General features: G+C 46.9%; 1 protein-coding gene across 4 annotated transcripts in view; it reads right to left on the reverse strand.

Annotated features, from left to right (window-relative positions):
- Positions 1 to 26570, reverse strand: part of NSMCE1 (NSE1 homolog, SMC5-SMC6 complex component) — a 395968-nt gene that overhangs the window by 366608 nt on the left and 2790 nt on the right. For 2 of the 4 annotated variants that reach the window (XM_069647182.1, XM_069647181.1), the window contains exon 2: positions 5063 to 5135. The exons of 1 other annotated variant lie outside the window; for it this stretch is intronic. In XM_069647182.1, the coding sequence (XP_069503283.1) occupies positions 5063 to 5135 (73 nt within the window). The remainder of the gene's footprint in view (positions 1 to 5062; positions 5136 to 26570) is intronic. One more of the 4 variants, XM_069647183.1, reaches the window with a different exon arrangement.

Here is a 26570-nt window from a genome sequence, read left to right on the forward strand (position 1 = left end):
GACGGCACCTTGGGCATGAAGAAGGGGTGCGTCCTGAGCACTACCCTTGTGTCGTGAAAAGTCAAGTACGGGGGCTTGCAGGAAAGGGCCTGGATCTCTCCCACCCGTCGTGCGGAGGTGATGGCCACAAGAAACGCTGTTTTCCACGACAAGAACTTCAACTGAGCTGAGTGCAGAGGCTCGAACGGAGGTCCCATGAGCTTGGTCAGCACCACGTTGAGCTCCCACGCCGGGCTGGGGCCTTCACTGGCGGGAACGATCTGAACAGTCCCTTCATGAATTCTTTCACCAGACGATGAGACCACAAAGACGTCCGTCCCGTGGTTCTGGTGTATCGGGAGATCGCAGCAAGATGAATCTTGATGGAAGCGTGCGCCAGTCCAGCCTTGGCCAGTGTCAGCAGGTACGGCAGTACTTGAGGAGCCGTAATCCGTAGAGGGTTAATCTTCTGTGCGTGGCACCAGACAGAGAACCTCTTCCATTTGTGTCCGTAGCATTTAAGAGTCGAGGACGCCCTGGCCTTTGCAAGAACCTCTCTGCAGTCGGCCGGTATGTCGTAACCTCCAAACTCTAGCGCTGCAGGAGCCAGGCCTGCAAGTTCAGCGACTTCGGGTCGTGATGGAGGATGGCGCCTCCTTCCCTGGAGAGAAGATCCGCGTCCACTGGCAGTTTGATTGACGGGGACGCTGACAAATCCAGAAGGTCCGGGAACCATATCTGCCTCGGCCACGCAGGTGCGACGAGGATCATCCTGCACCGTGACCTCTTGAGCTGGTTGGATCAGCAGCGGCAATGGAGGGAACGCATATAGGAACAAGCCCTCCCAGGGGAACGAGAAAGCATCGCCCATGCTCCTCGGCTGGGGAAACCTGCTGGCGAACCTCCGGCACTTGGAGTTCGTCGCCGTCGCAAACAGATCGATCTGGGGTGTGCCCAGTCGTCGAAGAGGCGGTCCACTAGATCCTGTCAGTTCCCACTCGTGGCACGAGCGCAGCTCTCTGCTGAGCGAGTCGGCGACAGTGTTTTTTGTTCCTGCCAGATGAAACATCCCTTGGGCGACCGCCCAATGCCACAGATCCTGCGCCTCCTTGGACAGGGCTGGGGATCTGGTACCGCCCTGCTTCCTGATGTAGAACATGGTGGTGGTGTCGTCGGTGAAGATCCTCACCGCCTTGCCTTGAGGGACGGAAGAAAGGACCTGAGGGCCCAAAACACTGCACCGAGTTCCAAGACGTTGATATGGAGGGACTTCTCCGCTGGCAGCCAAACACCCCTCGGTGTAGGTTTTCGGTGTGCGCTCCCCACCCTTCCAGGGAGGCATCCGTGGTCGCTGTCTTCTGGTGGCCCGGGGTCTGGAAGTCCATGCCCGCCGTCAGATGCGCGCAGGTGCCCCACCACCGGATCGCTCGTCGGAAGCTCTCGTCGAGTGTGATCCTGTCCTCGAAGCTGCCTGTCTGGATCCAGCGAGCGAACAGGAACTCCTGCAACGGGCGCATCCGAAGCCTGCACAGGCAGATGAGATAAATGCAAGAAGACATCATTCCGAGGAGGGACTTGATGGACCTCACCCTGGCCGCGTCCGCAACCAGCATCCGCTGCACCTTGCCCAAGATGGCCCTCGTCCTTTCCTCCGACGGAGAGGCCAGAAGCGACACTGTCGAGCTTCGCTCCCAGAAACAGTGCATCTTGCGCGGGCACCAGGTGGGACTTGGCGTAGTTTATGGAGAATCCCAGGTCCGTGAGTAGTTGGACGGTCTTTGCCGTGTGCTCCGCGGCGAGCTCCTTAGTTTTTGCTTGGATGAGCCAGTCGTCCAGGTAGGGGTAGACGTCGCTGCCGATGAGATGACTCTGCGTCCCATCGTGTCCAATTTCTTTCCCTTGCCGTCCGGCGGGGAGGTCGACGTAGAGGTCGAGGCCCCCCCCGCTTTCTTCCTGGCCCCCGCGGAGACGACCAAGTCTGGGGTCGGCTGTGCCCGAAGGCACAAGGGGGCCGCGTCTGGGACCCGGTACTTCTTCTCGTACCGATCCCTTCTCGTCGGCGTTGTGGATGGGTTCTTGAGGAGGGCGAGACCCTCATCCCAGATATCGTCCAGTAGAGGTACAGCGAGGACAGTCTTCCTCTTGGTCTCGCGCCGTTGATAAAGGAAACCTTCCTTCTTCTCTTCCGGGCAGCGCTGGAAAAGCTCGGATGCCCTGGCGATCATGGCGTGAAACGATCCAATCTCGTCGGGCGGGGAAGCCCGGGGAGGAGGTGACGACGGGAGATTCTCGTCGTAAACCTCGTCGTCTGTACCCGTCGCGGCCGTGTCAGTCCCCGTATCATCCCCACGGGTCGTGGACAGGGAGGAGGGCTGAGCAGGGCACGATGGTTGAAAAGGAGGTGGAGGATGAATCCTTCTTCTCTTAAGAGGAGGGCTCCCAGAAGGGCCTGGCTCCGGGTCCCCCGTCGGGAGCGGTTCCTCCGTTGGTGGTAACGGCAATCTCGTCCTTATCTCCGAGCATAAGGACTGTATAGCCAACAAAATGGCTGCCGAGTTGTCTTGCGGCACTGGTTGAGGGGATTCCGACGGGCGGTCAGGGGCCCGGTCGGCACCCTCGACGTTCTCGTCATCTCCTACGCCGGGGTCCCTCCCGACGGGCTGGTCTTCTTCCACGCTAACGCCGTGGCTTAAGACTTCGATCGGCTCCTCCTCAGAGGTTGAGGCCGAATCCACAACGACCTCCTGCCCCCCTTTTTCTTCTCCGTCGGAGGTTTCACAGGGGTCCTGTCGATGGGCATGAAAGAGGACTCCCTCCGCGGTGGCAGGGAAATTCTGGGCCCCGAGGTCGCCACCACTGGTGTAGCCTCCACAGGCTGAGCCAGGGCCGCCGCGACTGTCTCGATAGAGGCTTTGGCCGGGTGGATCAAGGCTTTCACCACCTTAGGTGCGCTCACTGCCTTCTCCTTGGGGGGGGGGGGGTAGTGTCACCGCCTCGCTCCCCCTCCGATTGGGGCCTTCGAGCTCGACAGGGGTCTCTCCAGGAGCTTCGCCGGGTGCTCGGCCTTCCTCTTACCCGAGCCAGAGGGTTGGCTCATGTTTGATGGCGCCGGGGAGGATGCGCCCTGCCTGGCGCCCGTAGAGCCCGTTCGGCGCTCCGAGTGCCAGCGGACTCGCAGTTCTTGGCCTTCTGTTGGACCCCCGTCGCTGGGGCGCCCTCAAAGGTCTTAGAAGACCGCTCGGACTTCTTCTTCTTGCCTGACGGGGTCTTCCCTTCCAGCCAGTTGGCAAGACGCAGATGGCGGTCCTTCATGGTCCGCTCAGACATATTGCTGCAAAACGCACAGTCCTTCTCCACGTGCGTCTTGTCCTCATGCAGGCAGTAGAGGCAAAGGGAGTGTTCGTCCTCCTTAAAGACATTCTGAAGCTGGCATCCAGGGCAGACCCTGAACAGCTTTCCGGGCGTCGAGCTTCCCTTCTCCTGGGCCATGATCGAGATGGGCCTGAGAAACTTCTGGAGTCCTCCAAAAGCGTGGCTCGACGAAATCTTCACCCTTGAGGGGCGTAGAAGAATCCCGACACGGGTCCCCGTTGATCGGATAAAGAAACGGTGGAGCTTGAGGCTCTCTTGACCGAAAAAGAGAACATTTTCCTAGGAAAAAGTGTGAAAAAAGCACTACAGCTCGAGAGCAATAGCACGAGGATCCCAACACTTGAACGTGCGGTAAAAATCTGAAGATGGCTGCCAGAGGCGGGGCTTAGGGAGATGGCAGTCATTGGCTGTGGTCAGTATGACGCAGAGATCAGTGATTGGTTACTACTACGAAAGACAGATCAGAAACAAAACTGATACTGATTTATCTTTACAGAGGATTCCCAGCCTGACGACGGGGAATATTCATGAGCATGTGAATCCATGCCAGACCCCATGCTGGAGAATCTAATTTTGTTAATGTTTAAAATTATAGATTGGGACCTAAAATATTAGGTCATTTTGTATTGTTGTGATTAAGAAGAGTGTGAATTAATGGAATGTAGGGGTGAATGTGTATGGATCATAAGTGAGAATAAAAAATGTGCTCGTTTATGGTTTAAAATATTTTATACTAAAGGGTTGAAACTAAGATATGAAATTAATCATTTGTCGATATTTATAAAGAAAGATAAATGAATATGCTGTCATCCTCTATACAAGGGTCCACCTTTGTTCAATAAGCATTTAGCCTGAAGGACCCTGGATCTTACCAGGCAATCCCCTTTATTTTTGAAATCCTTACCGTCTGTGCCACTATACTCAACACTCCCTTATTGAATCTCTGATCTTTACCATTTTGCTATCCGTTTGCAGCCATTATGCTTCTGCCAGACTCTTCTCACATGCATTATCGCTCCTTGCAAGACTGTTTAGTAGAGCAGGGTTCACAATTGCTGGGAGTGTTTCAGCTCCGGCTTCTACACTAGGAGTGCCTGGTTAGATTGAAACCAACCATTTCCTTTCCAGGAACTACTTTTAGCTCCAGAGGTCAACTGGTGCCTTACCAACATGTATATGTAACACTAACTTGCTAATAAAGAAGAATTAGATCACATCTAATGCACAATGGCTCACACATAATGGTAAAAAAGTAGCATCACCTGGTGCCCCTGCGGCATCTCCTGCCTACAGTGTGCCTGACACCTAGGTGCTGGTTTTAGCTCCTGCTCCTCGAATTTTTATTTTGAAGCCTAGATACAGATGCACAGTAGGGTTAAAAGCAACTCCCTGCATTTAAGTTTGCCCTGCTGGATAAGAAAATTGGAAGTCAGAGATGGCTGGCCAGCAGGGATCATGAGAGGGGGGGGGCGGCGGGGTGGAAATGGGCTGAGGGTTTTGAACCAACTGTCAAATCATCATTTCAAATTCAAAAGCCCACTGAAGGTAGTAATACAGACAAACCCGTGCCCAATTATTTCCAACAACAACAAAAGTCAACACTATTATTTCTCATAAGTATGCCATTTTTTAGCACATCGTTTTACATTCCTATAAACATAACTGCAAGACTGCATCTATAAAAGCGCAAAAGCCACGAGTTATTTCATACCTGGCATGGGGCAACAGGAGATATTTTCAGACTGTTGTTCTGCAGAATAGGTAAAACAAAACCTTTTCAGTTCCTTCAAAAAACAAAAAAAAGACTTTCGCACATCAAACAAACAATGATCGATCAGCTTTTTAAAAAAAAAAAAAAAGGAAATGCAGATTGGGGAGCAAATGGGAGCTTTGAAATACAGAGCGGCCCATCCCAGTGCTAAAAGTCCAATTATTAACCAATAAGAAATGCAAAGATTGTCAGAGGAAACTGCTCCACCTGCACTCTTTTACAACACAACAGATGAATGTTAGAAAAGGTACTGTTTTAAACGTTCGACCATGTTGCTAGAGTGTTATAACAACGTACAGAACACTTTGCCTTTTGGGTCCTCATGAGGACTGTCTGGGGCACCAGCAGCTTAAACAAAATTCCCAGTCGCCTTCAATATAGAGTCATCAGTATAAAAGGTACTAATGAATACATATGTTTTACATGTATGCACCGACTGACTGAAGAAGTCAGAATCATTTAAACTTTAATGAACTCCGCTCATTGTTAACATTATCTGTCCTCAATCTCACAATGAAACTTAGGACATAATGTATCTTTCAAACATTAAATGGTGCTGCCTCACTGGAGGAGCCAGTGCAAACATTCAAGCAAATGTCTCTCGCAATCTAAGGCTTCCTAATATCCGATGGAACTCCATTCATAATTAACAGTATGTGAGAGCATCGTTATATGGCATGGCATTTTTAGCGCGCCTATACCTAAGTGTTTCAAGGTGTGATGAGGCAAGGGAGGGGGAAACATAGGGAAGACAGACTAAACGATCTTACTAGGCCAGGTGACATTGAGATCGCGCAAGTGCAGGGGGTGGGGGACAGTGCAGTACATAGGTTCAACAGTAATAATAAATAGAATAAACAATAGGTAAAAAGTGCGGGCAGCAAGGGGTAAGTGCAGGTATCAAGAGCTGGTGGGGGCTGTAGAGATACAGAAACAGCCACCAAGTGCATGGGTTGCCCAGAAGGCAGTGCAGGTGTGCAGCTGGCATGGGAAGGGGACCTGGGCCTGAGAAAAGAGGGTAGCCAGGTGACCAGTGCAGTTACAGTCAGGAGTCCAGCAGAGGAGTGGAGGAGAGAAAGCAGAAGCAAATAGAAAGGTCTTGAGGCTGTTTCAGAGGGAGGCCCCAGCCAAAGAAAGATCTACCACCAACTCGTTGCTTGGAGAAGCAACTGACCCTGATGGAGTTGGAGGCGGATGAGCAAAGAGCTCGAGAGGGAAGATACTTAGGAAGAGAGAGTTGAAGGTATTGAGGCCCCAGGCACCAGAAGGCCTTGTGGACAATGCAGAGGGTTTTGAACTTAATCCTCGAGGCCACTGAGAGCCAGTGCAGAGATTTGATTTCAGTCCTGGGGAGATGCTATCCCTGGGCTTGAGGCCAAGGACAAATCTTGCAGTCCTGTTCTGGATGAGTTGCAGAGGGAGGAGAGTAGAAGCAGGCAGATTTAGAAAGAGGCTGTTGCAGTAGTCCAGCCTAGAGAGAACCAGAGCTCTAGAGACAATGAGCTTTTGGGGGAAGGAGAGGAAAGGAAGAATACCTCAGAGGAGGTGCAGCTGGTAGTGTGACTTCTTAGAGACGTCAGAGATGTGAGGAGAGAAAAAGTGTGGATTCGAAGATGACCCCGAGGTTTTTAGCCTCACAGGTGGGAGAAGGTAGAGGGCCAAGGGAGGCCGGCCAGAGACTGATAGGAAAGGAGGGAGCAGGTGTGCCAATGAGGTGAATCTCAGTCTTACTGGCATAAAGGCAGTTTGATGCCATCATGCTGCCCGATAAGATAGCAATCGCTAAGTGTGCTGCTTATCAGGGGTAAATGACAAAACACTGTGCTAATGATCTCGCTGATCGGACAAGTTGGTCCAGAACGGTCCCCATAAAAACCTTACATGAATTGGCAGCAGTACAAGAGCATGCCCCCTCCATTGGAAAAGATGATTGGGTACGGAACGGTTGTCATGTACATGAAGTATTTGGAGAGATGGCCAGAGCAGATTAGTGGCTCCCAAAGCTTGAACTTCCCCATCTTATAAGGTTGCATCACAGAGAACATGTGGGTTGGGATGGAATGGTGAATTGCTCTTGGTTTGCACCAGATTTCACCAAAAAGGCTCAGGGGTACTGTCCACAATGTATTATCTGTATGCAGAACAATGTCAGCAAGACAGTCCCTTCCTAGCAAAGGCCACATCCCCTCTCGGTCCCCCAAATACAGCCAGTTTGTAGTCCTGCAAATAGATAAGCAATTGACACAAAGCTACAATTGGCAATATCTACTTGCTGTTGTGGATGTCTTTTCTGGATGGGTAAAAGCATACCCATGCAGAAAAGAAGACAAATCACATGAGTGAAAATGTTGATGTGAGATTTGATCCACCGATTTGGGCTACCCATTTGTATCAACAATGACCCAAGCACACATTTTGTTAATAATGTGAAGACTATAATCTACTCTTAAAATATAGCACAATTAGCATTGCCCACAACACCCCCAGTCAGTCAGTGGGCCCAGTGGAGAGAATGAATGGAGTGTTGAAAAACAAACTGGTGACGTTATAGCAAAAAACAGGGTTCAACTTGTCAGAAGCCCTCCCAAGGGTGTTATTTAGCATGAGATGTCCTTTATGGACCACCAATGTGAAATGCCTGCATCTCAACGTGTAGCAGCAGTGGCCAGCGATTTCCATTTGTCTGATGAGAAACTATTGGAGAATGCGTAGACCTTAATTTCTTGTGTCCGTTTCATTCACGATCAGGCTAAGGCTGCCCTTTCCGACAAGAACCATCCGGCCCAGGTGATTAAATACTACTTATATACAAAGCAGGTCCTGGTATATGAAAAGGTATAGAAGTCCACTGGCAGGGAGGAAACTGTGGATCGGGAGGCGCATGGTAAGGTGGAGTAGATTTGTGGTTGGGATTTGAACGTCCTTATGAAGTAGTCCATTACCCATGTGAGGCACTTCAGAAATTGGATGAGTGAGGAGGGCTACCTCCAAGATTTGAACGCAGACATACAAGCTCAGCTGATAACACAGATATGTAATAGTACTAAATCTGTAGCAATAAAATAAAAAACTTGACAATGTCTGAATAATTTGTACAATAACTAGAGCCCTCCCATATTACAGATGTATTACTATTACTAACTAGGAAAAGAAATTGGACAATGTCCAAGCTGATTTATTGGTACTCTCAGATAGCAGGTGTTACACTGGTGACGACATGTAGACAGATTGGTGGTATTGTAAAAGGGACTTCGGACATGGTGAACATGCCACACACTATGCATTTGGTAGTAGTGCCAGAATAGTGTGAAACTAGATTGAAGTGTGATCTTAGAAAAGAGCCCACAACTACTGATAGACTTGGAATGTTAGTTGACAACGCTAGACTTTAAACATGAAACAAGAATACAGAAAGTTTGTTCCAATTACACCCATGCCTTCTTTTTTTGGCAGACCCAGACAACTATGACTTAACATTTGAGGTCACTAGGGTTCAGTCCTGCAAGTTCATGAGGTCTAGTATACGATTAGACTTGTGGGACAATACAATCTTAAAGTCAGACAGAACAGGATATCAGTATTTGGTGTTGAACGAAACTTTAGCCACAGTCATGTTCACGGTTTCATTGCCTTTTTTCCAGGTCACCACTCACTTGACCAATTAGTGGGGGACATGGATGGAATTAGGCTGCAACAAAAAGAAAGGGAACTGGTTAGAGGAGGACATAAAAAGGGAAGTATTAGATAAGATATGGAAGGAACAAATACTGCACTTGCAGCGTGTGGCATATACAGAGGGACACATTTGGATGGCAGGTAGACTGCCGTGAAGAAGCCACCAGGCTTATATCTGGGACAGGGCTCTGCAGCAGTAAGCATATATCGGGGAGCTGAACTTGACTGGGACCCTTAGCCAATTAACTCGGAACACATTGCAACAATTGACGAACACTGTTTTGTCAGCAGGGAGAATCTTACAATGGGACATGGCATGCGAGGAAGTGCGAGAATATTTGAATTCACAACTGCTTACCATCGGAGGCGGTGTGCAGCACAGCAGGTGGCCAAGACTGGCGGGAAATAACTCAGGAAACCTAGTGTACCCGTGGCCGTGGAGGAATTTCTGAAAGTACAGTGGACGGTCCGGTGAAGCAAAAGACTGCACATTCACAGCACAAGGCCAGATCAAAGATCTATGGTCCCCAGCACGCTAGATATTACCTAGTCCATTGGCTAGATGAAACTGGGAGTTGATGATGCACCGAGAAGTATGGGAAGTAAAGCCACCCAACAGTGCTATCCAGTACTTAATCTCTGCCATGGAATAACCCCAGATTTGCGGTCTGAGATTGCTTGTAATTGGAAATTATGGACCTGGCACATCCATGTGTAATGTTTAAATAAACTAGATCTGGGCAGATTTTGCTAGTGAAAAACAGAATATGTTGGGATGGAGAGGCATCAGTAATCACTTTAACAGGCAGAGTGCCACTGGATGGTAATGAGAAGTGCATAGAATTAGTTCTGCCTCCAGAGGTTGATATACATTTTTCTGTGCTTTCCGTGTTTTAGCCCGCAGTAGGAAGGAAGGTGGTAGCATTCACTTAGGCCAGAACCAGTACTGCAAAAGGTTTGAACAGAGAAAGAGTTCAGGAGGAAATAAGGAATGTAACAGATATTACTTAAGGTTTACAGATATCGGAGACAGTTTATAATGAGGAGACAAGGGCTTTTGAAGTCGCGCCCTGCACAGCCACAATGTGTTCCTGAAGATATTTTATGTGCAGCTCCCCATGAAGCATAAACTAACTTACATTACTGCCACAGTGCGTCTAACAATGCTGTTGCAGGTGATGTCAGGGAAATTAAGCTGTAATGATTACCACAGCAAACTCCACCTCTCCACCTCAGCACACCTTTGCTCGACCTCTGATAGTTATTTCCCGTTTGCACTCCTTGAGCTGCAGCAAGAAACCAAGAAAGCAATGCAAGAACACTAACAATTGATGTATGTCCCAGATGAAGCTCCCAGGGGTGGGGGTATTATTGCAAGTCTAAACATAACCAATAAATACTAATGTAACCCAGAGGAGCATTTTTTTTTTTTTTTCACAGAGATAAAGTAGAGATAACCAATACATATGGGAGAGAGTCAAGGAGTTCCCTGTGCAAAGCAAAACATGTGAATTAAGTGGGAAATACCAGGATGAGAGAAGTAGTTATTGTTGCGTAGGAAGCGTAAAAGGAGTGGGCGGGGGGGCTGTCAACGTATGGCAGCCACAGGCTGTGATGACCAATGCTCTGTGTGTACATAAATACAGGCTTAGGTAGAATGAACGAATCAAGGGGGCAAGTTACTTAATGTTTTACGGCATTGATCTCTGTCCCAATACCAAGAGGATGGCCGTTTTTAGACTGAGCTCTGATAAGTTTGACTTTTGAATCGCAGCGAACAATACATGAATCATACTTGCTAGTAGCAATGCACAAGACAGTGCAAAGATCAGCACTTTTGGAGCATTTAGGGGTACAGGTTGAAGGTCACTCCGCTGCCAACTTTGGATCGTACCAGACCGGCCAATAGAGCTTTTACCACCAGCAGACATACGCAAGAGGGTGGTGGAGCAATGCCCCTCACCTGAGGATGGGACTGGACATTGTCTCGTGACGGATTGAACCATAACTAAATGGACACGTGCTAGTAAGAACTGAGAAAGGACAACATTTGAAAATAGATGTTTATTGTTCTGGGGCAAGCAGGGAAACCAAAGCGGAAGACAGGGGAAACAAAATAGCAAGTGGTTGAGTCATTGGGGTTTTAAAGGTGAGTTGAGCTAGAGGGTGTGGTCAGGTTGGTCTGGGTAGTCAGGTGGGATGTTACGCTGTCTGAAACTTGTAAGTCTTGGAATGAGGTTTCTGCCTTTCCATCTCACCGAAGACCAATCTGGTGGCGATTTTCCTGTTTGGTAACACAAGTAAGCTAAAAGGCATCATGGTACAATACCATAGATGAAGAAACTGGCAGCAACTATTAGAAGAACTCTATAATTTACGTTCACAGTGTCACAAAAACAATCTATCTAACTGCAGATGTTTGAAAACTGATGAGGATACTGAGAACACAGGTTGCAGTTAAGGGTTTGAAACTGAGGGGAGTGGGGCGCTATTGAGCTCCTGCTTGAGGTCAAGAAGAGCCTGGTTAACTTGACACCAACAGCTACCAGGATCTACCTTTGGCTCCCCAAGCCACCGATGCCGAACAAATGCCCATGTAATGAAGAGTACTGACCTGTGCTTGATGAAGTGGTTTGGTAGGGCTTCATGGGCTAGAGGGAAGCCACCTAATAGGAACCAAACTACCTGATCGATGAACAGGTAGACCATGCACCCAAAAGGGGACACCCAAGGGAAGCCCTTGTGGGGATGAAAATCCTTGTAGACTGCAGAGGTCAGGATTCTTCAAATGCAAGAAGAGCAGCAGTTCCCCAGGACAGCTGCAGATGTCATGGGCAAAAGAACAGACTAGGAGCAGCAGGGATCCATAAATGCAAGAAGAGAGGGACGGAACAGACTTGGAGCAGCAGGAATCCAGGATGGCAAGAAGATGGAGATTGAAGGAAACCCAGGACTGCAGCGAGAGAAGGCAGACCGGAGCATAGGCCAAGAAGGAATGAGGAACAAGCATGAGCAAAACCACAAACCTCAACGGAGCATAGCGACGCAAAGAATATACCATGGTCATCTTTTAAATCCTATGTGGTGCCCGTGAACGCCACCCGCTCCCAAAAGCGTCCTTCGAGGCAGTCAACATCTTGGATGTGGCCTCAGTGCGTATGATGTGAATGTGAGGGCCAAGTGCGGCGCCATCTGGCAGGAGGCAAATGCAGCCGGTGGCGCCTCGGCCAGCACTGCCGTAGGGACCAAGGCTACGGCCGTGTTCTGACAATCTATGTGAATTTAACTCTTTGCCGTTGGGACAGTCAAAAAATATTAGGAAACATCTATAGGAAACTTAATGGTGAATAAATAATGGACAAAATTGAAGATTGTATCTTATGTGATTTGTGCATCGCTAGGTACTAGCTCCTGCCTCCCCCGTGGTATCTCATGGCCACCTGTTATGCAGGATACTTTTGGGAAGGAACTGGGAACTTTCCGCACTCCCAAGCGCTTTAGAATTAGTAAAGACTTCTTTTGACTGCTTTTAGGCACTACGGGGAACCAGGGGAGAAGCGGGGGTGATGGGGTGTGGCACTGGGAAAGCTCTGTCATGCAAATAGAATCATACACACAGACATGGGCAGGCACTAAAAGAAGGCAATTATTATTTAAATATAAAAAGGTGCAAATAACTACTAGCTGAATACATTTGTAAATGTCAAATCCTACGCATTTCCTAGCACGGTACAAGTCAAAAATACTCCCCTTTCCTTCCCGGAAAGAATGCAGCCTGTGCTAAAAATGGACACACAGGCATTGCTGTGGTGTTCGTGCTAGCACGGGCACACTGACCAGCTGTCTGCTGTCAGTCAAAAGCCCATGCAGGCTAAAGCGCGATGCACACAAAGCAGAATTATGAAAACAAGGTTTAAAAGAAATTACAGGACCAGATAAAAACATGAGTAGAATGAATGAAATATGGAGAGAATGACGGGAATATGTTTTTATATATAAATGTTCATAGGTAGCAAAATGAAGGAAAGCATGAGCTACAATGTATTCTTGCATAAGTCAGCAATATTTAAAGTAGAATGTCCTGATCCTGACAGAAATCGCTGACGATGAAGAAGGAAGACTTTGCAGCATCCCTTGTATGGAAGCAGGAAGGTTTGGGATGGAGCCATGATCTTATCCAGCGACAGAACTGCAGCAAGCCAACAGTATATAATCCCTTGCCTGGCTCCAGTTTGGGAGGAGAAAGGAACGGATGAGGACAGAAGAGACCGTTCAGGGAGTAGAGTTCTTTGCTCCAGCCTCATTTCTGTAAAGAATAAAACTGGTTATCCTTGCAAGATAGACTCTTGGCCTTACTTCCCTAGAGGGGTGTAATTTACTCTGGTGTGAGCGTGATTAAGGGACACACATAATTAGGGGGTAGGGCATGCCTTACAATACCCAGGAGCGCCTACTTATCCAATCTTAGTTTGGAACCCTGCAGTTACAATAAAACTGTAGTCTCAGAGAAGCAACAGATACAAGTTATAGAGAAGCTGCAAGATACACAAGAAGATCTGGGAAATATCCATTAGAGCATTCACTCTTCTAGTAATGAAATCCTGAAATGAACAGAACACTTGCATTCAGTTTTCATTCCCCCAGGCAAGCTACCATAACACATTGGTCCCCACTTTTAGGGTATCCGTAGAAATGTCAGGGGGAGAAAAAAAAAAAAAAAAAGTGTGGTATATTTGTTTGAATTTCGGCAAATATTTTGTACAGATGAAGGTTTCTAACAAATATACCATTCGGTGATATTACAGTGAACAAGGAGAGCAAGGGTTGCAGGGTTGTCCCCCGCACCTTTGTTCACTATAATGGCATCAGAGATTGTGGCAGTGTCCCCTGCTCCTGATTCAATAAAGTTAAAAGAAAAAAGAAAAAAAAAAATTGCCCTGCAGCATTGGCTCCCATCCACGTAACTGAAGGGAACCGGCGTTGTAGAGGGATGGGACGTCGCAGAGGGTTGGGACGAGTCAAAGGCACACAACGAGGTGTGCCGCCAACAGGCAAGTAGGGGGCGGTGGGCCGATCACGATTTCACTGCAGTGAGAATTTCAAAGTCAAAAAATGTTGTGCCTCAGTTAAATCACGGATAACCCACTTTTAACACTAGAGTAGTTTGAAATCGCACTTCGGGAGATCACACCCTGGACCCTCCCTCCCAAAATGTTACTACTCTCATAGGATGCAGTGAGGGCAGTTTGCCCCCAGAGAGGCTCCACAGTCGAGCGATTCGGAACAATCTGGAGCAGTTCAGGACATTTTTCTCTAGATACTGCCACTGCAAGAACTCTCTGGAAGGAGCGGTGGCTGGCAGAAAGTGTCCTATGGGCTAAGATCCCTTTTCTCACTGGTCTTCATTTCCAGCAATGCTCTACCAATTGACAGCAGTTTAATTAAGGCCTCCAGCCCCTCATACCAGAATATTATGGGCCTTTGCTGAAGGGACCGTCCCACCTTCTGAGCTTTCATGAGATGGATAAAACGCATCCCAGAACCTGAACAGTGGTTTCAAAATTAAAACACATTTGCTTTGGTAATCAGCAGTGCCTTTCTTATGCATAAATAATTAAGCAACTGGCATGGGTTTGTGACATTTCCTACTGAACGACCCAACACATCTTCAGATACCTACCAAATGTGTATCTCCATCCAATACTATTAAAATTGGAAACACAAATCTCCCTTTTAAAGATTAATTTAGGTCTCTGATGTCTACTAGCTCGACATGCAGAAAAACATGTGGGTCCTGGGAGTACCTCTGCCAGACATTAGTCCTGGTTACAAGGGCCTTACCCAGATTCTTTAGCTCACTATCTTTCACAGAGGAGAAATATCCAAAGCATACATCAGTCTTGGTCGTGCCCTGGGGCAGTTCAGCACCGAATGCTAGGCAATTCTCCTCCGAACAAAAGTACCAACAGCAACCCTCGACACGTGTTTCGGTTTGGTTGGACCTCAGCCTCTCTAAGAATAGTGAGCAAGGGTCCCACGTCTGGATTCCCCTAGTAACTTAGGGTGAGACCCAAAGTTACTTAAAATATGCAAAAAACAAGGGTGGGTCCTGGGAGTCCCTCTGCCAGACATTAGTCCTTGTCCTGATATGTTTTGGATATTTCTCCTCTGTGAGCTAAAGAATCTGGGTAAGGCTCTCATAACCAGGACTAATGTCTGGCAGAGGGACTCCCAGGACCACCCCCCCTGTTAATTTACTAGCTCGACATTCAAAAAATTGGTTTATTTTTATGTGGCTGGTACAGGGCACAAACATTCAAGTTGCAAGCTGTTAGCCAGCCATAAAAAGTCACTTGCCACCCCAATTCTATACATACATAGAGCACAATGGTTTATTCGCCAAGAGTCAAATATTAACCAATGCATAGTGCAAATTTTGCCCTTTGGGACAGTCAAATCTAAAATCATGCATAAGAGCAAACTGGAAGCGTATGATAAACAATACATCCAGATGACCTGATTTACACTATAATCTATGGGCCTCATTACAGGTTTGTTGGTGGATTCCGTCAAACCAATTTGCCGTTACTGCCACTTGATCCGGCAGAATTCCCGCTGGATTACAAGTGGCGGTAAGTCCCCATTTATCTGTAGGACTCCATAAGGATTTCAGCAGTATTACCACCAACAGTAGTTGCGCTAACTTTGACTAGTTTTGGCAGTAAAGTGGAGGATTTACCTGCAGATTATTGCTGGAGGTAAATCCTCCAGTTTACCTCAAAACTCATAGCTCAGTGTTGCGGTAATGCAGTGGTAACGGAATTACTGCTGCATTACTGCCGATTTTTCCTTCATTGGCGAACTCGTAATGGAGCCCCCATGTCTATGTGGTGGGACCAATGGTTCTTTATTCAGGATAGGCAAAAGAAATCGCCAATGATTTACTTTCTGCTGTACAGATTTGTATAAGGGTTTACATATGGTCACGCTATTTTACTATGCGACTTGTGCATTTAGCAAGCAAACTCGAAACGCCTATTATTATTGCAGTCCTTGCAAACGAACTTAAATATTTGTACCAAGAAAAGCACAGAAAGTATATGGCCAAGTAGCAAAATTGCAGAGAAGGCTCAAATCCAGGATTCACTGCTTAACCAAAGCGTGTGACCATGGCAAATAACGGCAAACATGGGAGCCCTTAGTAAGGATTAAGTGCACACTATTCGAAAATAGGAGTTGGGCAAATGTAATTATTGTTTCAACAAAATGGTGTCCCCTTCATGCTCCTTGGTTAAATAACCATACACCGTCACCTACAATTGCGTTATTGTTGCACTCTCAGTCCCACAGTACTTGATTTGACAAGTTCATATATAATCTCACCAGGCAGCGCACAGAGATTCTAATGTTGCAGGCAGACTGCTGCAGAACCAACATGAATTCCCTTTCCTGTTGCTGCCAATCACTGGAGTTGCACGGGCTGTCCAGAGAGCTGCCCCATAAGTTAATGAGCAAAACTCATTGATATGCCCCTGTATGATAAACTACTCGGTTTTCTTCATCACACCTTCATTTTCAAGGTTTCTTGGAACTTCACGAAAGGTAACACTAATGTATGGGGCGTGGGTGTGCAAGGTTGCTTTGCTGCAATGGTGAGGTGTGCTCTTTGCATTGTGTAAGTTAAATATCTTGTGAGCGGTCTGAAGAGGTGGTTGTGTGCTCCAGGCTGCTAATGTAAATTGTCTATCTGGTTGTTTCAGATAGTGGTACTTAAGGAGTGTGGAGAGTTGTGTTTGCGCATCTGTGGTGGGTTAGTGAGGTGTTGAGGAAACTTTAGTGTACAGACTTGTTTTCGGATGGTTTACGTTCGATTTTTGTAACCAGTGTTGCTTCGATGCAGGAGTTGTGTGTCGATATGTGTTGCTGGTGGCATGATTTTAAAGGTGGTTACGGTTACATTACCTTGGCCAACAGACCGGCCAGTAAGTAGGGAAAATCTTTTTCCTAGTGGAAACAACACAGTTGGTCACAATGATTTGCTTCTATTCATGCTAAACTTTCTTTATCTAATAATATGCCTGGTTAGGCTTTATAATGTGATGTTAGGCTAGGTGATGCTACATCAGGTGACACCATGCCAAGGCACAAATCCAGGGTGCACAATTTCAAGTCAGTTGGCCCGGTCCTCCCTTCAGACTGCCTAGTGACATCTCAAAAAAGGTACATGAACTCTGGCGCCACTGTCATACATGAGACTGGTACAGTACAGCTGGACGTGCAGCATGATCTATCAAGTGACAAAGCCAACTGTTAGGGAGAATTCTCAAGAATGGCTAATTTCCCTTACCTACTGAGTCCCTCCGCAGCTTTGCTGGATTTCTAGGATTTATTATCTTCACCGGGTAAGAGTGTGAGCCCTTTTTTCCCACTCTTACATGTGTTTTGCTGTGTGCGTTTAACATTTTTGCGTTCATAGACTGTGGAGCAAGGTACAAGCTGTGCAAAACTGGACCACCCCTACTACTCAAAACCAAGTGAGAGCTTTCCTAGATCTCACTGGGTACTACAGGAATTTCATAGAGAAGTATGGGACCATAGATTCTCCCTTGAATGTAATCTCCTCTCCAAAATTCCCTAAAAAGGTTAGATGGAATGAGGAGTGCACTCAAGCCTTTGAAAACCTGAAGAAAGCCCTTTGTCAAGCTCCAGTCCTAAGAGCTCCTGATTATCATCAACCCTTCATTGTGCAGACAGATGCCTCCAATACAGGTATAGGTGCAGTACTTAATCAACTGGATGGGAAAGGTAGGGAGCACCCAGTTGCTTCATCAGTAGGAAACTGAAGGAATTAGAAACAAGGTGGGCAACCAAAAAGTATGAATGTTTTGCCATTGTGTGGTCTCTGAAGAAGTTTAGACCATACTTGTATGGATCTACTTTTGTGATTCGGACAGACCAACCAACCCTCGAGATAGTTAATGCAAATGAAAGGGGAGAACCCAAAACTTCTGAGATGGTCAATCTGCCTTCAAGGGTTTGATTTCACCATTGAGCACAGAGCAGGATGTCACCACCAAAATGCTGATGGTCTCTGTTTCTAACCGACTGGAGGTAGAGATTCATCCAGGAGTGGATCCTCCTGTCCCTTAGTCTGGGGGGGGTAGGGAGGGAGGGGCGAGTGTTAGGGAGAATTCTCAAGAATGGCTAATTTCCCCTTACCTACTGAGTCCCTCAGCAACGTTGCTGTATTTCTATGATTTATTTCTTTCACCTGGTAAGAGTGTGAGCTCTTTTTTCCCCACTCTTACATGTGTTTTGCTGTGTGTTTAACATTTTTGTGTTCCTAGACTGTGGAGCCTCACCTACTCCACAGGCATCAGCTTTTTACTGTGTGTTATACAGCACCTTCAGTGTAGTGGCACAGTTGTCTTTTAGACTTCCCAACTCAGACTCCATTTTCTGGGACTCACTACTGTCTCCCATGTAAAGTTGCCATTGACTTTATTAGTCTTTTTAAATCCACAGACCCAGTACAAACCATCTTACATGGAGTACTGGAAAGGGTTAATACTTATCCCTTTTTGTCTGTTTCCCTTGGAGCATTGTTTCGCTCCCCTTTCATCAAGAATTGGCTGGTCGCAGTGGTAACTACCCTATTTTTCCTACCGCGGTTATCTTAAATAACCTTGGTATTGTTTTAGGCTATCTTGGTAGCCTCGAACTTAGACCATATACGTTTTTATATGGTTCCGGCTGGGTTTATTCACCATTTCTTTTTGAAAATGTCTTTCTCTTGTTTTTCTCCGAGTGCCAAACCAGGTTTGGTTCCTTTGTTCACAGTCTCTTTGTGGGCTTCTACACAGAAGCCCTCCTTAGGCGCCTGAAAGTCTGTGTAGGCAGGATGTGAGGGAGGGGTTTTAGGACCCCTGCCATGGGTTCCCTTGGTAACCGAACTCGCACTCCTGTTTGATTGGCTAGTTGACGGTCCGGCCAGGACAGCCACCATGCTGTGTGATTGACAGCCAGGCTGTATGAATGGGGGAAACTGCATAAAAAGCAGGTCTCTGGGATTGGAAAATCAGAGTCGCCACTGGAATGAAAGAACCGACGAGGAGCTGACAGAAGAGGACCCCTACAACGGCTGAACCGCCCGGTGAAGCCCTGCTGCATGCCCGAATCGTCAGACTCCAACGACAGAGAGGATCCTCCAGGAATCTTCTTCCCCTGAGCTGGTGGGACCAACAAGTTCACCCAAACTGCAAGCCAGGACTCCCTCCTTTGGTTGAATTCGCTATACAGAGCTACAGTGGGCCGGATAGCCAGGAAGGTCGGACCTTGCTTGGGTTTTAAGGAGCGCACCTTTTATTTATTGCTTTGCTCTGCTGATGGTTTCTTCCCTGGGTAGTGCAGGACCCTCCAGTCTTCCTACTTCGTGTCAGTCCGACAGTCACTTCAGGAACCTTGAGCCTCCAGGAACTACCAGGAACGTCCGCCTCAGCTACAGCTTCTTCTCCATTTAAGAGCTTCTTCTCCATTTAAAGGTACTGTGCAAATCCGGTTGTGCGTTTCGTTCAGCCGCGGTGAAGGTGTGTGAAACCCTTCACCAACTCAAGGGCTTGTCCTTCTCTTCTCTTTAAACTAACTTTTCTGCCTGCGAACTACCCTGAACTGTGTGATCTTGAGCAAAAGACTTTTGTCCTATTGACTTTGGCCCCAAGCCCATTTGATTTGATTCCATCGCTGTAGTTTCTCTTTCTAGATTGCCCTGCTTACTTACCTGTTGGTGCTGCTCAATTTTAGCCTAATTTTGTTTTTCCTCCCTTTTTAAATTGCTGGTGTGCCATTTGGCTCACACTTCGGTTTGAGTTTAAACTTGTCCAGAATCTATTGGGAGTGGTGTGGTGTATTGGTAACGTGATTTTGCAACTGCTTTACTTTAGTGAAATGTTATATAACTGATGTGTAAATAAATGTATATTCTTTTACTCAGAAACTTTGAGTCAGTGTTTGTTTGAATCATAGTAATTGCTGGCCTTTAACTATTTGATACTGCTCACTTACTCTTGAGATAGGTCTGGCTGCTCAGCCATCGCTATCACTTTTACTGTGTAGTACAGGCTTGTACCAAAGGTGAATTTGTACTGTCACTTGGAGTCTTAATTGGGTGTGGTGTTCCCAAAGAGTACTGCATATAATTCTGCCTAACAACAACCACAAACCACATCATAGCCACACAATCTCCAAGCTGGCAGGTACCATTTAAAAAGGTGCAATATTGTTTAGTCTTCAAATGCGGGCACGTTTTGGGTAATGTCAATTAACCTAACATGAACCCCGAAAACATTCCTTCTAGGCCATAGAGTGGGGTCCCATATGTAAATTTCCTCTTCCTGTCTGAAGGCAGTTCCTTTCCCACCTCTTCAAGCTTGTGTCCTCCCTCTGAAGCTTCATTGTAATTGCGCCTTGGCAACAGACATACCAAACAATGCTGGTGTGGTTTTTACTCTTAAAAATCTCAGCTCGCCTTAAGTATTACTGTTTGATGTACAAATGTGAACATTATGCATAACAAGAGGGTCCATTCTTCAAATACTAACTAAAAGCAGATATGATATGGAGAACGTGCAAGTGCAGGGGAGAGGGAAGGGGAGTGGAAAGTGCTGAACATGCGATAGAACAACAAAAGTTAGTGCAGCTAGCAGGTGGTAATTGAGAGAATAAGGTCTAGACAACAGGTGTCTGATACGTGCTGGAAGGGGACTGTAGGGTTGGGGTCAACACAGCATGCACAATTTCCTCGCCCACTCGCATATTTGAGAGGATTTTATGAAGGCCAAGGACCACTTTGATAGTCCTCGACCTTCAAAACAAGTACAGGGATGACAGCGATATGAATTTACTGCAAACAAACGTTCTTTGCAGTGAATATCAAACAGAATTTTACCTGTGTGCTGCTGGCTCTGGGTGGCAACATTGCACCAAATATGAAGTATAATAATGGTGAAATGCACCATTTAACAGAAAACATTGGTTAATACTGGTCTACCTTACAACGGGGCAAATGCATTTTTTTTTTATTGATCGAGTAGATCTAGGTTGCTACTTCTGCAGGTCTAGCGGTATTTTAAAGAATTGTCGAGGCCCGGTCTATGTTTTGAACTTATTAAGACATATCAAGCCATTCTTAGTTTACAAAAAAAGAAGAGGGCATATATATATATATATATCAGTAATTTGGGTACCATCAGTATAGTCATATAAATGTTCAAACAGGCTTCATGAATCATTTTTGCACTAGCAGCAGGAAAAGTAGATTTACACAGTGGTGGAACTGCAATATAAATTATTTGCACACCATACCACTAGTCCATTTTTTATTTAAATACATACCTTCAGTTTAAAGGCTCACGAAAGTCATTCTGGACAAATGTTCCTTCTTCCTTTCCGAACGCAATTCAGCATCAGCTCGACTGATGAGAATACGGTGCAGTGTGTAGTAATCAACTGTCCTAATATTTTTCCAGATGTGAACTTGGACTTCCTTACTTTCGAGAAATGCCCATAACTAATTTTACAGCCAAACTCTCTAACGCAGGCGCGTGCGTGCGACAAGCCCCTTAACCTGTTTTGCCATCATCTGCTTCTTTCTTATGTGTGAATGCATAGGAAATTGCCACTCTGAAAGACCCAACAACTCTGGTTCTCTAGAAAATCTGTGTCCAATTCCGAGACGTTAAAAGTGAGTAACACAATAAAACTCGCTTTGAAAGATTCGTTTTTATCCATGATGTTTAACAGCTTGACATGCAAAGTTTGTTTTTATGTTAATAGTCAAATGTTCTTAACATCTTGCAAAACGATGAGCTGGAAGCTTACGACAAACAAAAAATGTCTACACCCAAGTGGCCTTATTAAGCAAACTTCTTTTAGTGCGTGTCTTAACTTACAGTGCTAAAAGTGCAGTGGTGTAAAAGGGGATTTCTTTCAAGCTTGCGTTCTTTTGCATATTAAGAATTCTAGTTTTCCATTCAGGATGTGGAAAATAAAACTAGAATTATTTTATTTTGGCTTAATGTGTTTATATAAGGATTTACATATGATCAGGTTTCTTTAATGTGCAATGTGTGAATTTTATAAATAAACTCAAAAAGACTATTATAGGCTTCGAAATTCAAAGATTAGAAGGTATGTGGTTAAATGCCTAAATTGCAGAGTGGGCCAAACCCCCTGCTTCAATATGTAACAAAAGTTGGTGATCCTGGGCAAAAAAATGCTATCTCACTGTGAATAACTACAAACATTTGAGTGAGTTGAAGTGAAGTTTAAACTACTTTAAAAAATCGTCCTTACAAGGATAGGCTTCATGGTTTTAGTGACAAAATTCTCTCCATTGAAGCTCCCCTGTTAGTGGCCTCCAAAGCCATCACCTAGACTTGCGATATTGTTGTGCTGGCCCTCCATGATATATGTCATTTATAACGTGCCTGTATACATGCGTTTCTAGGCGCGACAAGAGAGGGTACGGAGGGAGGACAAGACAAAAAATTACTAGGCCTTGTGTCATTCAGATTGTGCAAGTGCGATAAAGCATGGTGCAGGGAACAGGGAAGTGCAAGGGGGAGGGGAAAGTAGAATCGGTGCAGAATGCTCAGAGTAAGTGCAGCGAGGTCAGCGCAGCTCTCTGTAAGTGTAAGGAGGCGGGGGACTGTAGAGAGGGTCTGGCTCATGTTTGAGAGGGGCCGTTTCAGAGGGAGGCACCTGCAGAGGAAAGTGATATGCCCCCTAATCTCTGCCTGGAGAAGCATCTGACACTCAGAAAGTTGGAGACAGCAGAGCGAAGGGCTTGAGAAGGAAAGGCCTTTACGAAGAGAGTGTTGAATGAATTGCGGGCCCCTACCCCAGAAAGCCTTTTGGACGATGCAGTGGGTCTTGAACTTGGTCCTTGCAGCCATTGGGAGCCAGTGGAGAAATGTCAGGGCTTTAGAGATATGGTCCGTGAGCTTCAGGCCAAGGATAAGTCTTGCAGTGCTGTTCTGGATTAGTTGCAGAGGGCGGAGAGTAGAGGAAGGTAGGGGAAAGTGAGAAAAGGAAGAATACCTCCGAGGAGGTGCAGCTGGTAGTGGGCTTACTTGGAAAGGTCTGATGTGAGGAGAGAAAGAGAGTGGAGTCGAAGAGGACACCAAGGTTTTTGCCTCACAGGAAGGTGAAGGAAGAGGGCCCATGGAGGGCGGCCAGAGGGATAGAGGGAAAGCGGGAGCAGGAGTCCTGGCATTAAGGCAGAGATCATTGGATGCGCACTAGTCCTGAATCGCAGATAGAACATCTGGAATGTGCGAGAGAGGAGGCTGAAGGGGCCAAAGGGGCCCTGTAGAGATTGAAGAGTCAGGGATAAAAGTTAGAGCCCTGGGGGTGAGGGGGGGGTGGGGTGGGAAGAGGGATCAGCCACTGCAGGGCCAGATCTGTGATGCACAGGTTCTCACGGAGTTGGTTAACCAGGATGGTGTGATTGACTGTCTAAAGCAGAAGAAAAGTCAAGGATGATGAGGACAGAAGGGGTGCTGGTGTCAAGATTAGAGAGCAGATCTTCACGGGTATTCAGGAGAGCAGTTTCCGTGGCTCTGGCTGCTCTGAAGCCAGACTGGTGGTCATGGAGAGGGTCAACCGTTTTGGTGTGCAGAGTAAGCTAGGAGATGGACAGCTTTTCCAGAGGTTTGCCCAGGAAAGGAGTGAGACATCGGGTGATAGTTAGCCAGACAGGTAGGATCAGCAGAAGGCTTTTTAAGGAGGGGGAACAACAAGGGAGTGCTTGAGAAGAGAGGGGAAGGCACCAGTATCGAAGGATTGATGCAGAAATCGGCCAAGGCTGGAGAGAGGGTGTCAATGTTGTCCTTGATGGTTCTAGAGGAGCAGGGGAGCACCTGTTTGAACACTTTCATAGAACGGACTTGTCTAGAAACATCGTAAGGTGCTGTCAGAGAGAAAGAGGAGAAAGGAGGAGAGGGAGAGGCAGCTGGAGCAGTGCAGAGTGCGGGAGAGGGAGAGGCGAGCGAGGACAGGATGTCCTGAGTTTTGGTAGTGAATTGAGAAGTCAGGGCCGTACAGAAGCCCTGGGAGGGAACAGGAGCGGTGGAGACTTGGCCAGCCCCTTACAGCCCCTTACAGATTTTAAAGAGTTAAGCCATGCTGTGAGAGGCCACAGAGACAGGGTCTTGGATGTGGACTCTTCTCAGACAGGAAAGAGTCTGTATTACCTTTGCAGCAAGCGGCATGCCAGTTTGTCAAAGGATGCACCCGTAGCCCTCCCCTTCCTCTCAGTCACCCTGTACTTGCGTTTCAGGGTGGTGAGGTCAGAGTCATACCAAGGTTGTACTTGGAGGTAGGCTTCAGATGGAGTCTCATGGCAGAGGCAAAGATGTCCAGAGTGTTGGAAATGGCAAGATGCAGATTAGAGACGGCTGTGTCAGGGTGTGCGTCACCCACAGGAGTAGGAGGAGCAGAGAAGGTGGAGACAAAGGCATCAACTGACAAACACTTCATGAGCCGAATGACCGAGAAGGTAGGTGGCAATGCTGCGGTGGGCTTAGCCTGGGGGACAGATTGTGTCAGGTGAGAGGAAAGAAGAGAAGTGGTCAGTCCAAGAGAGAGTAGTAGTGAGAGGGATGTCTGAGCAGACGAGAACATCCAAGGTGTGTCCGGCAGTATGTGTCGGACCAGAAGGGGGTGGGGGGGATAGAAAGAAAAGAAAAGAGAAACAAAGGTCGATCTCCGTGTCCCCGTGGAGGGATCAAAAGCATCCAGGTGGATGTGGAGGCCTCAGAGGAGAAGAGGTTGAGAGGTAGAGGCAAGGAGAGATGCAGAGAGGTCACCCTACTCTGAGAGGAAGAGGGCAACCTGGCCAGATGGCCTATAGATGGTGGCCACAGTCAGAGAGAGGCCAGGAGAGATAAAGAGCCAGCAGACCAGGCATTCACAGTAGGAGTAGGCCTGCGTATCAATGGCAGAGGCAGGGACCCACTCCGGAAAGATGAGAGCTACTCCCCCACTGGGTCGGTTGGTTCTGGCCAAGGAGAGGATCTTGCAGCCATCAGGGAGCAGAGTGTCAAAACTTGTAACAGAGATGGCCGCGAACCATGTCTCAATAAGAGCGAGGACATCCAGGTCAAGCTCTTCAAGGAGGTAACAGGTATCAGAGAAGTGTTTGACGGCGGAGCGAGAGTTGAGAGTGGCAACGTGGAGCAGTTTGACACATTTGAAAGACTTCCAGGGAGGGTTCAGGCTTGAAGTAAACTCGGCAGAAGTGGTAGGGGTGCCCAAGAGTGGACAGGTGGTAGCAAGGTAGCCAGCGAAGAGGCGGAAGGTGCCAGAGAGGATGCAGAGGAAGGAGGTGGCAGAGGGGCCACAGAGGTGCTAGTAGGAGTAGCGGGAGAAGGAAGGAAGTCGATAAGACATAGGAGACGCCTATCAAAAAGTAGGAGATTGGGCTGAGGGACCTGGACCAAGACGGTGCCATTCAAATAGACATTAATGATGGTCTTGGAGGAATTGAATCACTTGATTGACAGGCAGATAGTTTCACCAGCCAGTGCATTTGTGATTCTAGGATAGAGTACAGTAGAGGAGGACAGCCTGCGGCAGAACCAAAAATAATGTCCTCTCCTGTTGCTGCCAGTTGGGCCCTTCAGAGTACTTCCCTCTAACCCCAACGAAAATGAGTGGAACTCAAGTTATGCTTATTACGCTATTTTATGGAGGCTTGTATAACATGCCTTCAGCGATTTTCATGGTTTCTTGGAGCATCAGGATCTGCTAGATGTTTTTTAAGGGTCTGAATATAGTACGGGTGGGGGGAGAACAGGACAAGTTTGCACCTGCAGATCTGAAAAGAACAGGAGTCTTTATGGGTGACATGCGCCAGATATTTTGTAAGCGGTCTAGAGCAGGGGTTAAGGTGGGCACCAGATTTTTTAATGTAAACACTGTGTGCGATTGTCTGTGGTGTCTGTCAGGGTGTTGTTCAAGGTGTGTAGAGTTGTATTGGTGTATTTTGTGTGTAATAGAGAAATTAGTGCAGGCACACACATTCAGGTAGTGCAAATTCCATTGTCTGACCCATGCTGTTTCAGTGGCAGGAGTTGTGTATTGAGATGGATTGCCTGTGAGGGTGGTGGTAGAATACTTGTAGCATCTCACAAGGAATTAAGGTCACCACATGACTCGTGTATTGAGGTGCATCGTACTCCTCTCCTTGGCTTTGCTTTTACCTTACTTTTAATTCAGTCCAGTTTATTCAATTAAAGCGACAGCAGCCAGATGGTTTCTTGTCTTGAGTTTAAAGGGTACGTGTCAGATGCAATGAAAATTGCAACACAAAAGTCAAGCCTGGGCCTTCCTCTCTCCCTACCCCTATTGCCATCCCACTCGTTCCTCTTTGGATGCAGCCAGGGTACCACTAGTTCTTTTTTTCCACGTCCAACACTTGCTTTACTGTGGAAATGCTGGCATGTTTTGTTAAGGCTGGCCTCATTCTTTTTTTTGGATACAGAAAGCATGAAAGAGGACAAAACTCGTAATCTGATTTGGGTAGCATTTGCTTGAAAGCGGAGTAATGCTGGCAATATTCCTAAGAGGCCTCATGGTTTTTCTTTGGGCACAGCCAGCATCAACATTTTTTACAAAATATTCATGTGTACGGTTGGTGGCCTGCCATCAAATTGTTCTTCAGGCCAACATATGAAACACTCAAAGTGTAAATTCTAAATTGTGATCCAATTTA

This window comes from Ambystoma mexicanum, chromosome 2q (genome assembly GCF_040938575.1).
Source record: "Ambystoma mexicanum isolate Mex_15411 chromosome 2q, UKY_AmexF1_1, whole genome shotgun sequence".
NCBI classification, from domain to species: domain Eukaryota; kingdom Metazoa; phylum Chordata; class Amphibia; order Caudata; family Ambystomatidae; genus Ambystoma; species Ambystoma mexicanum.